This window comes from Centruroides sculpturatus, unplaced genomic scaffold (genome assembly GCF_000671375.1).
Source record: "Centruroides sculpturatus isolate CEXI.00-Female unplaced genomic scaffold, Cexi_2.0 scaffold162, whole genome shotgun sequence".
Taxonomy (NCBI): Eukaryota; Metazoa; Arthropoda; class Arachnida; order Scorpiones; family Buthidae; genus Centruroides; species Centruroides sculpturatus.
The window spans coordinates 810892-827950 of NW_019384555.1; the positions used below are offsets into that span (position 1 = coordinate 810892).

Genomic DNA, 17059 nt, shown 5'->3' on the forward strand with positions numbered 1-17059 from the left:
GTATTTTATTATTATATAAACTTGAAAAAATTTAAAAATAGAAAACAATTTTACAGTTGATAATATCCAACAATATACATTCAAAAATTGATCACTCCTATCTTTTTTCCTGTTTGGAACTATACCTTGTTCAACAAGAAATGCAAGTCCTTTATCAACAAGACTGAGTGACTATTCATAAAAGTGACTTTGAAAAGTTTAAAACCTGTCCAACAAAAGAATGAATATACAGTAATTCCCCAACTTACACAAACCCGGAGTTACACGATTTTCAAATCTTGTCGATTCCTCTTTTGTTTAAGCGCCACGCAACTCTCAATTACTCACTCCCCTCACACTATTGTTTGGCTTACGTGTTCGGAATTACGTGTTCGTGCGGAATCGACATAGATAACACAAAATAAATTGTAGCTATATTTCTGTGTTTGTTATATCTACAGAGACTCTACGTGGTGATTTCTTGTAACCATGAACGAATCAAAAGACGAGTTAAGATTAACGAGAACGTTTATTAGCTTATAGAAATAGATAAATAAATAAAACTCACGCCAAAATTGTATAGTCTTCTTGATAAAAAGCACTGAGTTCAGCGTTAATACGATTTTTCTTGTATCGCAAGTACTTTCGACGAGTATTATATCGTCGTCTTCAGGCGAAAAAAGAACAAAATTTGAATTAGAACGTGCAGAATGTTCCAAGTAGAAAACGGAAAATTTTTCTTGTCAATTTCTAAATTATAGCGTTCGGTAATTCCGTTGGTCACGTGCAACAAGCTTTTGCTGGAGTTCGAAATATTTTAAATCCACACGACTAGCAGCGCATGCGTTGAGGAGCGATCGTACTAATTGTGCGACTCTTGGCGCTTTTTGCTATTTAAACGCTGGTATAAAGTAACCCATATTTCGGGCAAGTCGAGTGTGGGGACGTTGCATGCGTCTGTGGTCATTGTAAGGAGCGCTTCCCAAATAAATGTAATTCTTCTGTTGTTACAGCTCCTGAGCAACGCTGTTTTTGACCATAACGGGTTATAGCCCTGCTGTAGAACTTTTCTGGCGAGCTCTGTGGTCTGTCTTCCTTTGTTTATATCATCTTGATGTTCCGCGATACGGCAAGCGAGCATTCTTGTCGTTGCCCCTATATACTTCTCAATTGTCCCCGTTATTGGATTTTCCAGTTGCACTGCGTATATTCCCGATTTTTCTANGCCAGAAAAGTTCTACAGCAGGGCTATAACCCGTTATGGTCAAAAACAGCGTTGCTCAGGAGCTGTAACAACAGAAGAATTACATTTATTTGGGAAGCGCTCCTTACAATGACCACAGACGCATGCAACGTCCCCACACTCGACTTGCCCGAAATATGGGTTACTTTATACCAGCGTTTAAATAGCAAAAAGCGCCAAGAGTCGCACAATTAGTACGATCGCTCCTCAACGCATGCGCTGCTAGTCGTGTGGATTTAAAATATTTCGAACTCCAGCAAAAGCTTGTTGCACGTGACCAACGGAATTACCGAACGCTATAATTTAGAAATTGACAAGAAAAATTTTCCGTTTTCTACTTGGAACATTCTGCACGTTCTAATTCAAATTTTGTTCTTTTTTCGCCTGAAGACGACGATATAATACTCGTCGAAAGTACTTGCGATACAAGAAAAATCGTATTAACGCTGAACTCAGTGCTTTTTATCAAGAAGGTTTATTAGCTTACATACATCCGACTTGGATTTTACACAAATTGCAAAATTATACCCCAACTTACGCGAATTTGACTTAGGCGGTTATCATTCAGTCCCACCTATTTCGTAAGTTCGGGGTATCACTGTATTATAATAATTAGTAAATCTTAGAATAATAATAATAACAAAAACAATGTTAAATGTCAATGACAGTCTACAAGTTTGAAAATCAATCTCTCAGCTTCTAAAAAGATCTAAAGTTTTCTGAGGAATTATTACACAAAGTTTGGCAAGACCTTTCAAAAATACCAACAACATATTCTACAGGTCATAAAAATGAAAAATTCCATATAAACATAGGTCTGAAAATGCTTCCTTTCAAAATTATAGCAATTTTAAAATGTTTATGTAATACAAATTAATAGCAAGCAACGGTTTTGAAGTTATGTTTTCGAGTGACATTTTAAGTGTTCTTTTAACACTTTCTGGTATGGCCTTTTTGCTACACACTATCTGAGTGCTATGCTTTTTACCATATTTATGCAATCACGCTTTTTGAAAATTCAACTTCCTGGTTTTCATTATTAAACTGTGTTAAAGATCATTTTTTTCTTTAATTTGATCTATGTTATGTAAAGATTTGTTGATATAGTTTGGATTTTAGATATTTTAATCTGTTTACATGAAATTTAAACTAAGAAAAGTTTTGGTTTTTTTCATATTTGCATTGTTTGAAAAGTTTGTGATTGAATTTGATGGAATGATGTTATTTTTATCCTATCAGATGTTTTTTAGCATCTGACAAAAATTTATGACAATATGTCCAATAGAGATTTAGTGCTTCATAGAAAATAAATTATGTATGCTGTTTGATGTATGTTTTTAAATGTAATTTTTATATAATCAGATAATAAAGTATTTACTTTTTGTCAAATGTAAGTATTAGTACATGAAAACTATCATATATTTTCTTAATTTTAATTTAATGTTTTTAATTCTTTGTTTGTCTAAATATCAGTCATGTTGCCACTTTTCTTACATTTATTATTACATTAATGCAAATTGTTTTATCCTACAGTATATTTAATATAACTTCTAATTAATTAATTTAATTTAATGACAGTTATTAATATAAACTAGATATTTATGTAAATATTTTAGTTATTTTAATATTTTTTTAAAATATTAAAATAACTAATAATATTAACTAACTTATAATTTTCGATTTATGTTCTGTCAACATACGAAGCTAGGCATTATATTATCGATAAATCCAAAACTATATTAACATAGAAATTATGAGAAAACACATTTAAAACAATGATAAATAAATAAACATAAAGCATACGTTCGTGGACCTCAAGGAGAGTACAAGGTCAAATGTGTGTCATACGATATTGGACTAGAAAGTGTTAATACAATAAACCATTACTCTAACTGAAAAATGGCAGACATCTTCATGTGTATTGCCTTCAGCTCAACCATACATGTAAACCTTTGCTATTTCTGAGTTAGAGTATGGGTTCATTGTATTAAAGAACACGAAAACAGACATCAAAACCATAGCTTGGTATAATTTTGAAAAGAAGCATTTTCAGACCTATGTTTATATGGAATTCTTCATTTTTATGATTTATTGAACGTGCTGTTAATTTGGTGAGACCTTTCAAAAACCTGGGTAGAGAAGGAAAAACACACTAGACACTTATCAACTATTTTCTGCATAGCAATCCATATATTCTGAAACCAGACATTTCTATGTAATTATTAAAAGTCTACAGTGCATAAAGAATTTTTCATGTCCTATAAAGACACTTTTGGTGATTTTTCCCCCTTGTCTAAGAGTCTGTAATTATGGGGTAAAATTGGCAGATGATTAGATTGCTAGTCTTAAGATAAGCTGAAAATATTCAAATAAAATTAAAATTTCAGCTAATTTTGATTTGTAACATGCAACTTTCTATATTGGACTATAGATAAATTTTTTTCATAATAGAAAAAGCAATTCAATAATTATAAATTTCATTAAAGACTTGGATTAATTTCTGGAATATCTATTGATAATTAAATGATCTTTGTTATTTTAAATAAAATTTTTGATATTTAATAACCTAGATCAAGGTGAAAACAACCAACCAAAACCAATAGAAGGAATAAAATTATTAACTGATATGAATGTTTTTGTTCATATTCCTTTTACTGGTTTTGGGTATATTTGTGTGTTTTTATTCTATACAACCAGTTTTTGAAGAAGTAAAACATTCTAGATCAAGGTATAAGAAAGCCTTTTATATTACAGAATTAGTTCTGATAGCCAGATGATCAAGACAGTAATAAAAATGTCAGCCTGCTATTCTGGAGATTAAGTTTGAGTTAGAATTGCTCAAATGTTCAGGGGTAATAAACTTAACCTAGATATGCCAGGCTCATACTTCCCTAACCAAATATCTCATCACGAACCTGGCCAAATTCATAGTTAGTGACCACAGGACACGTCTTCCATAAGAGAGAAAGTTTTTTCTAAGAAAAGTAATATTAGTGTGTAATTATTTATAATAAAAATTTAATAATTAAGGATTAACTAAATTTGTATTTCCTTAGAGTTTTGATAAAGTTCTTTCTGAACCTAATTCTGTGCAAAAAACTTATCCAGCATGCTTTATGTAAATGTAAAAAAAATTTACCAAACTTGTTTTAATTAAGTTGGAAGTATAATTATAATTATTATTCAAGATTCGTAAACCAAGCCATTTACTAAGGACACTGTCAACTGGGCGCTGGATGTCTGGACCACAAAATAAGAGATGAATAGAGAAAATACAAACTTTTTTGTTTTCTTTATAAACATCACCATTCTTTTCTACTGATCTACTACACAGTAAATTTAAATAATATTTTTTAAGAAATGATTAACTCATTTCTTAAAAAAATATTATTTAAATTTACGAGTTAAAAGAATGATTTTTTAATTAACATATTTACACAGATTACATAACATTTATTTATTTATTTTACAAGCAAATAGAAAAGTCTCTAAGAACAAGTTGATATCTACTACTAAAATTAACAAATATAAGTAAAAACGGACAACAATTACACAAAAAAAATTATAAAAGGTCTTTGGAAGAATTTGTTTTTGAAGAACATGCATTTCTTTCATGTGATTTGTTAACTGTTCTGACAAAATTATTAACAATGGTATTTTCTTTTCCTAAGTTGGAAATAACTCTTAACTCATAGTTCATAACTTATAACTTGTACCTCATAAGTCTTAACTATATTTATATTTATCTATATTTTACCAATATTTACAAAAAAATAAATAAATAAAATCTGCCAAATCATATGCTTGCTAAGCATGCATAAATTTTTAAGTTTCTGTTGCCCAGTTGTTGTGTACCCATTTACTATATAATAATTAAATAGCTCAAAGTATAAATCTTAGTTATAAACTGTAAGCACACAAATGTATAATATGGTAAAGTAGGTTAAAATACTAGTTTTGTTAAAAAGATAATTTAATAAGTTTCACTTTATCACGTATCAATTAAATAAAATTAATGATGAGATTTGCCTTGTGTCTGAGTGAATACACTATATTCAAATTGCAAAAGTTTCACTTTAAATTAGCAGCTGCAATTTTTGAAAGTACCAAAGATAAAATTTAAGATGACTACCACAAAAAACAAGTATTTGTAAAAACAAATTTGTTAGATTGAGAAATACAAATGTCATCAACTTTCTGCAATATACTTTTATAGCATCAGCTATAATTCTGCATGATCTAACTTATTGATATTGATATACCCAGAAATGTTATAGTGGGTTCTGCTTGCATATATTTAAATTAATATACTATATACATGTATAATTTTATTTTAAAGTAAACTGAATATTAGCAGGAATTGTAAAATTGTTGTGATACCAACAACTCTGCTCAAAATAGAACATTAATCCAAAAACACTCTTAAGTATTGGATTGATGTTCACAAAAGAATTTTTAAAGACTTATCATCTCAGCTCAGGATCCCCAACTAAGAATTGGGATCTGAAACTTTGATAAGGTCTTGAAAAATATTTCATCTGAATAAATTTGACTTCTAAAATCTTGTGCAAATTTTGTTTTGGGTTGATGTTTAGCAGGAATTTATTGAATATTTCATTTTTGTTTATATTATTTTTCTTATTCTGAAATATCATACATTTTTTTCTTTTATTTTAAATGTTAAATTTATAATACATAGTTCTTTTTAGCTTATTAAGTGAAGTTTCTAGTTGGGAGGCTCAGACCCTTTGGTGCTTTCCACGGATACGTTACTCTGACTCGGCATTTTGATTTATATAAAAACAGCAGTATAACTTCAAAAACAAAAGTCACTTAAAGCTGATTTACGCTGCTGGAGATCATTTTAACAAGCGATGCACCGTGTACGGTACATTTACGTCAGCTAGATGCTAACGGTTTCTGCCGCTCTTTGACAGACCTATTCGAGTCTGAATCGGATTCTAAAGATTTCTATGGTGATCTGATCTAACACGTTTGATCCACTCCCCAATCTCAGATTCAGATAAGAAAAAATATTTTTACTCCCGATTGAATCCGAATCCATCTTCTATATAATTTGCTAAATACTTTATTTAGTAAAGCTACAAATTAAAATTCCAATTAGCAGATACTATATTTCACCAGAATCTTGATTTCTTTCTTTACTATAGGTCAAACAGCCTCATAGTAACACATCAACGTATAATTACGGGAGATCGGACACGAATTCGCTTTGGCATATCATTAATCGTCTCTCAAATGCCAGCTAATTGCACGTTAGGTCCTTATATTAAGTACCGTCGCGGCCAGCCGTATACCACGCGCCCATATTGCGAATTAGTAAATCAAATTAAATCAATCTTTCTCTAGGCAGGCATACCATTTACACACTGGATTTATACTTTGATTATTATTTATACATTAATTTTGTAAAAGAATTTCATTACTGAAAATTTATTAAAAGAAATCAATTTTTTTTCAATATAAATAAAAATGCTCACAATTTTCCTAGTTGCTTCCCCCTATATTCATTGCTAACTACAACATCTTCTAAACGTCCTCTCTAGAAAAAAGTTACAGTTTTTGAATTTAATTATAAAATATAAGTATGCGTATATAAATCTGTTTAACGTAAGATTACAAAATATATCAAAAAAGCAAAATAGTATTAGAGATTTTGTAAATAAATAAAAGTTTCACAAAATTAAAGAATTTAATAAGCTTTAAAAAAAACTACGAAAAACTCACCAATCCCGTTTGTCTAATGAATTTCTTTTCAATAAATAACGTTGCCGATCCAACAATTCTGTTCTTTTTAATATCTTCTATAACCGTCACATAATAAGAATCCGGACAACCTTTCATAGAGTAAAATCTCCCTATAAAAATTAGTAAACAGATAAATTATAAGAATTTATATTTTTGTAGTTTTAAGTAAATATGTATTAGGATTATTATAAAATATATACAGCCTTTTTTTGTATGCATTTTCTTTTCTTTTTCTTTTTTTTTGAAAAGCATACAAAACAACTTTGAAACAACAGCCTTTATGACAATGTTCTCATCAGTGAGTGTTGTTCAAAAGTATATACAGTATATACCTTTGAACTATGTATATGTTGTTTCCATAGTTAATCTTTTTACTTTTTAGTTTATAATATCTTCAAAAGGCACTTACGTAAAAAGTCTTCGTGGGATACGTTCCCAACTTTGGTTAACTGCGACAGTAAATAAATAAAGCCTGTAAAACATTAAAATACAATAACAAATTTTTTGATATATTCAGTATCTATTTAATATATTTTTTTTAATGTTTAAGAAGCGATTCCCGACGGGGAATGCCGTTTAACCCGTTACATTTTTACTAAATGGGTCACGGGGTCTAGGTCACGTATTTTTATTCGATTTTACCGAGGCCGATTTAATAGTAATAAATAATTAAAACGATCGTGGCCTTACCTTTATCGTAATCGCCTACAGAAAGCGGTCTCATTTTCAAATTTTCTCCCGGGTTTAATACCGTTAGAGGCGGATTAAATTTAGCTTTTCCTTTTTCTAAATCGACCATTTTCAAAATTTCCATCGAATATAAATACTCCTGGTTTTCGTTACAAATTCCATTACGCTAAAAACCAGAAAATAATTTAATTATAAACGATTTTATTGGTAGAAAACGAATAGAGTAAATAGAGCGCGTAAATCGTTTCTTACTTAAATGTAACAAACGAAAGAGAAAGATTCATTGGAAATATTCTATCAAGATTATTTCAGACATCTTTATTTTCTTTTAATAAAAATGTCAAATTTTAAAATCTAGTAGATTTAAGCAACTAGACAGACAGACCAATAAATTTACGTAACGTATAATTTAAAATTACTTCCATACGTTTTTATGCAAAATTAATTAATTATCCAACGAAAGTACAGTACGTACGTCGGATTAGAGAGAGCGATTTTTAATCATTTTAAGAGATAATCGAACAACAAATTCCTCAAATTAAACAAGTGCGACAAAAATTGAAATAGCTTACGTCTGAGAATAATTGTCAACTTTTCGTCTACGAGTCGAAGGCTTCGATTTCCAATAAATACCGTAGAAATCGACAATAATGACAATGACAGACAGTTGGCTGTTCTCGCGCTCGACATATTGTTTCGTACGCGATGCGTAATGCGAAATTAAAAGCTCCGCAGTTATTAACTGCAACATTCTTAATTAATGTCGACCAAATATCTACTCGGCTCCTCAAATAATAAATGGTCCAACGGCCGATGCCGAGAGAAACGTTTATATAAAGAAACATTGACGTTTTCCACCTAATACAATGGGCCATTTATTAGGTGGAAAACGTTAAATAAACGTTTCTCTCGGCATCGGCCGTCGGACCATTTATTATTATTAACGTCGCGAGAAATGGCGGACTAAATACTTTAGACGTTTTAAAAAATGGACGAGTGGAATATTCACCTTTGCCTCCGACTCCATTTCGCCGTTGTACTCGCCACCGGACTGGGAAAGCCGCGAAGGTTAACCGGTACGACATTCTTCCTTCGCCATATGTCAACAATCATAGACATCGAAATTTCCGCATTCGGTTTGCCACTATTTTAATAAATGAAAAGTTTTTCCTTTTCCAAACTCGTAAATACAAATGTAAACTTGTAATTTGTATTGTTTTTTTGTAGTAAATTAAACTATAATTATTTTGCCAAAAGGCCCGCCGGTGGTCCGGCGGTGTTCGCGCCTGGCTCGGCCACGCGGAGTTTCCCGGGTTTTCTCCGCCTAAATAGGGGCAATTTTCCCTTAAAAAGACCTCCCGGAAGGCATCCCCCTAGGCGGATCGGCCGAGTGTCGCGTTGCCGTAAATAAACAAACGAACAAACAATTTTGCAAAAATTACGCGCATTTTGACTTTAAATAAATACATCGATACTTTTTGATAATTTTACTTTTACAAAAGTAGCGTGTTTTTCTTTATTGGCTTTCCGCTGTACGGGCGGGAAGGGACCGTTACTTTCGACCCCCTTCCTATTGTTTATAATGACGTAGTTTTTGTAAACTCCCGCCTTCCGTTAATTACGTTCGTAGATCCCTTTAATGTCGAAGAAACGACTTTAAAATCTTCCGAAAACATTCTAATAAAAAAACAGTTTGTACTGAAGACGGACTTAAATTACAAATGAGTTCGAAATGCGTATGAGCATGGGCGTAGCCAGAGTTTTGTTATGGGGGGGCCTAGTGGAGGCCAACATGACACAAAATTGAATTATTTCAAATTATTGTTCATTATTGGGCACCGAGCAAGCCGTTCACCTTTTTTTTAGTATTCAAAACTTTTATTTTAGCTTTAGGTGTTTACAAATCGACTCAACACTTTTACGGCTGTAATTTCCTGGGGGGGCACCAGGTTACCTGGGAGGGGCCGTGCCCACCCAGGCTCCCCCCTCGCTACGCCCATGCGTATGAGAAACCAATAAAAGAAGTTCATAACCTGAAAGCTGTATATGATAGTCTACCGAACTGAAAATCGGATTAAAGAGACAAATTCACAACATTCTAATAGTTTATTCGTCCGAATAGTAAGTGGCTGGTAATAAATGTGTACGCTAACGGTATACTGTACTCGCAAAAAAGCCTACCTACACCAGGCATCGTCTAGGTCGGGGATGGCCGACGGTTTTTGTCCCCGGGCCGAACTGGAAGAAAAACTTTTTCCACGGGGCGAACCAGAGGCTGCCCTAAGAAGATTTTGAGGCGGTGCGAGATCTTGCGGTGTCACCCGGTAGAAACCGAACTGTACATGGAAATTACGGATACATTTTTCGGGCCGGATGGCCCAGCGGTGGAGGTGACGGCCTACCGCTCTGAGGGACCCGGGTTCGAATCCGAACGGGTGGAAAAATCCCCAGGAATTTTTCGGGGGGTGGTCCGTTCGGATATGTCGGGCCCCGCCCCTCACCACCCGGCAGCCGAACCCATAATGGGCTGGCAAAAGGAGGCCCTCTTAGTGCCCACAGGGCGGAAAGAGTTAAAAAAAAAAAAAAGATACATTTTTCGCATTATCGTGCTTTATCAACATTCTACGCTGTACTTACGAGATTTGTAATGGAGGGTTAACTCTAAACGCGCGGTGAGTTGTTGACCTTTTCTTTTTTTCAGGCGTTAGAATTTTTCATCGAGCTATTCGGACTTCGTTACCTATATTGAAACTTTGATGGCGGGCCACATAAATTCGTTAGGCGGTCCGGATCTGGCCCGCGGGCCGTATGTTGGCCACGCCCGGTCTAGGTAGACTTTTTTGAGTCGGGGCATCGTCGGGGCACATTTTTCTTTTCGCCACCGCCTCCTCTTAACACCTAAACGGGGACGGGTTTCGCGCGGAAAAGCTTTTTAGGGTCGCTTGTCTAATCGATTATTTCTATCGTCGGAAAAATCGGATTTTCGAGAAAATTTTTAGATATATCAATATTAAATTCGTTGTAATCGATTACTTATTTAAATATTTCTAGCCTACTTACGAATGTAATTGAATCGTTTGAAAAGTCGAGTGGCGATAGAAAGTTGCAAATTTGAAGTTTCGAGGTTTTCTTTATTTTAGTTTGCCCGAATATTATTACGCAGTTTTAGGGCGTACTGGCGGAGATAGCCGTTGCGGTCCGGTGTCGGAGTAACCAAACTTTTAATACGGTTTTCCACCAGTTCGAGACGATCGTTTTCTATTTTAATAATAGAAAAGACATAATGACGACGAAGAAAAATGATGGCGTTGTTAAGACGCGATATAGAAATGTGAATCGTAAGCGCGATTCGATACCGTATATCTCGGCGGATAAGACGAGGTATAAATTTTCGTCCGAGTTTTATAGTTTTAGCATATATCTGTCCTATGAGACGACCCCGGATTTTGGGGGCCTTTTTTTACCATTCGACTATCGTCTTACCTGCCGAGATATAGGGTAATCTAATCGATAAAATACTTCTATAATAAAATTCCAATGGTTTTTGATGGCGTCGTATCCACGCGATAATGTAATTCTTATCTAATGTAAAAATTAGGTCGGACGGCCGTCGAATGCGTAAGGGTGAAGAAAATCCCGGAAAATGTTTGGATACGTCTGTCTCCGTCCCTTAACCGCGCGGCCTTTGCGGACCTAACCCAATCCGTAATGGGCTTGATAAAAAATAAATTCTTCTTAGCGCTCGGAGGGTGGAAAGAGTAAATTATCGGCCGAATAGCGCGCCGTAACGGATACTTTTATCGTCGCGACGTATTCCGATTTCAACCCGGCCGCAATACGGTGATATTTTATAAAATATGGCGATAACTATAGATAACTCGAACCTTCGTTTTCCGTCTTCGATTAACGCTGGCCAATTTCGTCGTAAGCTTGCGGATTTAACAAAGCCGTAATTCATTTATTAAAAGAATGATTTATATGAAATATAAAAGATAATTTTTCCTTAATAACAAACGTGTGGACACGACGATCGAAACGTACATATTGCGTAATTCATCAGATTATATATCTTGTATTTTTTCTAGGAATATATAAATATAATATTTTACATTTCGAATATCAAATACAGTTACTAAATATCGAAATTTCCAGGTTACGAGATCGTTTATAAACAAAAAGCTTAATTTATAGAACCGCGTATATCTTTCTCGCCTACGATCTAACAACAGTGGCGCGTTATAGATTGGTGAAACACGACTATATAATTACCGATTACTTTAGATTTTTATTATATCATATTAATTACATAAAAATAGAAATATTACATAAATACGGATTTATTTATTTATTATTTATAACCGTAGGGATATTTTTGATTTACTAAAATAAGTTAGTCGTTAAGGTCGGTAAAGTCGTACCTGTAAAATTAGAATTTTTATTTCAAATCCGCTTCAACTTTACGCGGCTTTATCGCCATTTCGCTTTAAAATATGCCTAACGATTGAATTACTACTAATTTGTACTAAACGTCAAAGTTCTGAAAATTCCTATTGAGATAACAGAAGGCAAACGAGAAGTCGAAGTTATCCATTTTAAGTTTTAGCGCAAATTAATGGTCTGGAGTACAAATTATTATTTTGTCCATAGAAAAAATATTAAACAATATTAATTGCGGTAAATAATATATACGTAAATAGGTATAGTCGAACTGACACCCGAAAACGAAGGCCATTTTTTCGGGAAATGCGTGTAAAATAATCTCCAAACAATGGCTGCATTTTATGTTCCGTCAGTATACGTTGCTCGGAGGTTCGACTGTATTTTTATTCAAAAACTGTAATATTATCCAATTTCTTTCGTACACCTTTCCATTTTTCCAATAAGATTTGTATACAATTATGTACATTTTGTCACCCCTTCTCCCCCTTAAACTGTAGACTTATATATATCGGAAACGGTCTATTAATTAAGAAAATAATTAATAGACGGCTCCTTACGAAATCAGCTACGAAATTACGAATTAGTTTACTTAACTCTTTAAGTTTTAAAAACAGAATATGGCTACATATAAGAACTTCGTAACAGTTATTTTACTAATTATTGATTTAAATGCGATAATACTCATATATATATATATATATATAATATCGAATAATTTAATTAAATGACGAATAGTTGGCGATAAAAATCTGACGTAATTAACTTAGTACGGCGCGCTAACGATCGATGATATAATATCTTTGACAATCTGTAATTATAATCGTATGGGATGAATATTTAAAATAAAAGATAAAACGCCTTATACGTAATAACTATTTATCCGTTGTAAAATTTAATTAATTAATTAAGAAATTTCTTTATCCGCATTCTCGTCTAATTACGATTTAGGTTAATATTTAATGGAAGAAAAAGCTGAGTTTTTAGGGTATGGTTTAGTTCGAAGGTTGAAATTTAATTTGTAGCGTAATCGGGTCAAAATATAGCGGTACGAGTTCAAGGACGGTCGCGATTTTAGCGCATAGTCGCTGTTATAAAATGTTAAAAATAATTAAAATTGCGTGCCGAATCATCTTTATTTGAATTAAAAACGACTGAAATAAAACGTAAACTGACGGAAGAAGCGATTATAAAATAATGTATAATTTGACAGGCTGCCGCATTTTTATAAAATCATTATCCCTAAACAGAGATTATTAATCTTTGTATTCTCTCCTAAAAACGAAGTTAATGTATAAATCTGCTATCCTTATCCAAATTAGAATTTTTATCTAATGAGAAAGTAATTGCAAAACACTGGAGGAGATACCTTAACATCTCCGTATCCCCTTTGTACCTCTCTGGCGGAGGCAGGCCTCGTAGGTTAAAAACTACTGTCCTAAAATATTTATTTAAAAGCATCGAGAAATTTTATTAATTATCCTACGAAGTACTTTAATATTTATTAAATCAAATCTAAATTTAAGATTTTTAATTGGTCATTTTTTGATTGTAGATTGTATGAAATAAAAATAAACTATTATAATCTAACGACTTTTGTAATTTGTTTAAAGATTAACCTATTTTTTGAAGAAATTTTAAGTTTTTTAAAGCGCTAAGCGTAATCTCGTAATATTTTATATGTATACAGTACTTGCGTACGAAGTGATAAATAAGAACATTTTATTTAAAATTAGCAAAGCTAAAGTATTCGTATCATCAAATACAGCCGTATTTACAGTATATTGTAAGGAACACCGAGTTATTGTTGCTTATTAAAATTTAGAATTTCAATATTTATTTGCAGGCTGTGGAGTCGCGTAAAAATCTACCGACTCCGACTCCGGCTAAAACACCAAAACTCCACAGCCCTGTAAATGAAAATATTATGAAATTTGAATTTTATATTTACTAAATCTTAATTATCCAGACCACCGAATCGGGCTTATTATTAAATTGACAGAACATTTAATTAATTAACTCTTTATTCACCAATACGCATTTCGGCCTGTCTGGTCCTTTTCAATTGGTTATTACAAATTCTAGTAGCAGTCCCTAAAACATGACACGTGTTAATTATCATTAACTTAAACTAACAATTAATTAAACCTTAAGTATAGACTACATCTTTTCACAAAAATAATAAAGCAAAAATTTCGTCGTTGTTATGATATTTTCTATTATATATGGATAATTTTTGTACATTTGAAAATTTTCTTGCAGCTTTTCTTATTTTGTATTTAAAATTAATTTTTAAAATATCATTAAAACTTTTAAGTTGTCGATATAGGGATGGCCCGATGGCCGAGGTGATTAATATGTCTGCCTACCACTCGAAGGGGTCCGGAATCGAAAAACCCCAGGAATGTTTCGGAGGTGGTCCGTCGCGGATATGTCGGGCCTGGCCGAACTCATCGTGGATGTGCAAAAAGGCTTTATTAGTCTCCAAAAGGAAAAATGGAAACATTAATTAATTAGAATAAAACAATTTTACTTCAAAGTCGATAACCTGTTTTCATTTCAATTTTATGTAATTTATGTCTGTAGGCGTGAACACGATGATGTTACTTTGCATATTTTATTTTTTAATATTAAAATTTAAAACTGACACGAAACTTTCCAAATTTGTTTTTATTCCAAATTCCAAAGTAATTCCAAATTTGTTTTTAATATACCGCGTTATATTATAAAATGCGATTCTTTGCCACATCATTATGCTGAGTAAACCTCGTCCTACTTCTTATCTGTTGGTTATTTTTAACAGATAAGAGCGATTTGCTCGTACTTACTTGTGTTTTGATAGCAATAAAAATTGAAATACCGTATACATTCTTCTCCGATTTCTTTTATCTCCGTATCGCTTTGTGTGGTGTATGATCGAATACGGTACATTCAATTATAATCCAACGAGCAATAATTGTTCATTAATCTGATGCACCGTAGGTTCATTGAAAATAGTATAGGCCTATACATATATAGGTGTATACGCGTGGTGTTGTATTATATATTTATATCTTGGCTTTCCGAATCCTTGGTTACGAGGAGACGGCGCGGCGAGCTGGTGGCGAGCTAGTATCGTCTCTTGTAGAGGAGAGATAACCACCATAATACAATTCCAGGCAGGGCCTTCGACATCTCGTACGGGACCCGGGATTAGAGAGGGCCCCTTTTGACCCTTACTAACGCGATGAAACCCGGAAAATTTCATTCGACCGGCCCTACGATGGGTGTTGGGCGGTTTTATCCACTCGGCCAGCGGTGGGCCGATAAAACTCGATCGTACCAAATCTAGATTCTAATTTACACGTACAGTACAACGTGATTTAACAGAATAATTATTTACTTAAAAATGTATAAATTTATTAAAAAATTTAGAGATTTATTTGAATATTATATATATTTTTTTCAAATTTCTTATTAACGTAACAATAGAACGCTCTTAATTATAAGGCGAAAGAATTAGAGCATTACAACGAGTAAAAATGTTTAATTAACTCTATTACAGAAATTTAACGAAGATAAATTTATTTTAAAAAATAATATTCAATACTGTAATTATTTATTTTAGAATAATTTCGATTACGTTTATCGGTTAGTTAACCGAAGCGATATTTAATTTTGCATCCAATTTTAGAATATGAAATGAGATATTTGAACTTAGATAAGGCTAGATCAATTACTGTATTAATAAAAGAATTTAAACAATATACGAGCGTTAAATACGAGTTTATTTAAATTAAATTGTACAGGGGGTCCCAAAAGTCTCCGTACCTCGACGCCGATCAAGCCCACCGGTGACCGAATAAATAAAACCATCGAACGCTGGTAGTCGGTGGTTGATTCGTGCCGGACCAAAGGACTGGTCAACACGCAGTGTTCTGGGGTTTCTTCGCGCGTCCAACACCTAATCAGAATTCAGTTTCCACATAGCAAGTCCCGCTAGAAGTAACCCCGTCGGCAGATGTTCCATCGCCTTACCCCGTCAATCCACTGACACAAATCTTAATGCTGACATTTTAATGTTTTGCGAATAAAGTTACATTTCGCCTTTGTACGAAAACTTTTGGGACATCCTGCATATATTAAAATATCAGCTAAGACGAATAATCTCGATCACGTAATAGCGATTAAGATTCCATTACATGTTAATTACCGTAATTGGTAAGAAGAAAAAATTTTAAATACACTCAAATCTCGGTTTACCGTCACCGAAATTGTCACTAAAACGAATATGGCCCTAAACGAAAAGCCACGAACAATAGAAGTCGTACGTAGCAATGAGATCTACAAATAAGTACCAGTAGGGTTTCTCATTTCCCGGGAAATTTGCCTCCAGCGGGATTACGGGAAAAATAATTTCTTTTCCCGGGATGAGATAGTAAAATAGAATTTTATATGAATAAAAAATCTCATACAGGAATATCATAAATTTGAATAATTTAATTTATTTTCTAGTAAGTAACTAAAAGTGTAGGGCCAATCTCACCCATACAGACACGTTTATATGTTCTCCTACATTATAAGATGAAAGTAAAATAAAGCGTTTCATTGGGAGTTTTAATGATTACGAAAAAAAATACTATTTTATTTCTAAAGATGAAATAAAAAATAAACTTCTATAATAATATAAAACCATGCTTCCTGAATGTGCGTGTTATTTTTAGTGAGATGGTGCTCAGGTACGGTATTAGAGGGTTTATTATCTTTAGGCTTTCTTTGTTGCAGAGGAAAGATTTTGGAAATAATTTGTTTATGACCAGGTTATAGAGATATCGATATTTGGAGTTAGAATATCCGGCATTGTGCATTGCTCTTTTGATAGTTTGTAATTCTTCATCAATTAATGTCTGGGAGGATGGAATGAGGAGCGCTCTCTGAATAAGCGAAGTAATAGCGGAGTTA

At 33.1% G+C, this 17059-nt stretch overlaps 1 protein-coding gene across 3 annotated transcripts in view; it reads right to left on the reverse strand.

Annotated features, from left to right (window-relative positions):
- Positions 1–8932, reverse strand: part of LOC111623839 (probable glucosamine 6-phosphate N-acetyltransferase) — a 10588-nt gene extending 1656 nt beyond the window's left edge. Inside the window, exons 1-5 of one of the 3 annotated variants that reach the window (XM_023366554.1) lie at positions 8691–8932; positions 7682–7847; positions 7401–7463; positions 6971–7101; positions 6724–6785 (exon numbers count right to left, since the gene is read on the reverse strand). In XM_023366554.1, the coding sequence (XP_023222322.1) occupies positions 6724–6785; positions 6971–7101; positions 7401–7463; positions 7682–7847; positions 8691–8708 (440 nt within the window). In that variant the 5' untranslated portion in view covers positions 8709–8932. Of the gene's footprint in view, positions 1–6723; positions 6786–6970; positions 7102–7400; positions 7464–7681; positions 7848–7933; positions 8056–8253; positions 8475–8690 lie in introns of those variants that run through there. The other 2 variants (XM_023366555.1, XM_023366556.1) reach the window with 2 other exon arrangements.
- Between the last annotated feature and the right edge of the window lie 8127 nt (positions 8933–17059).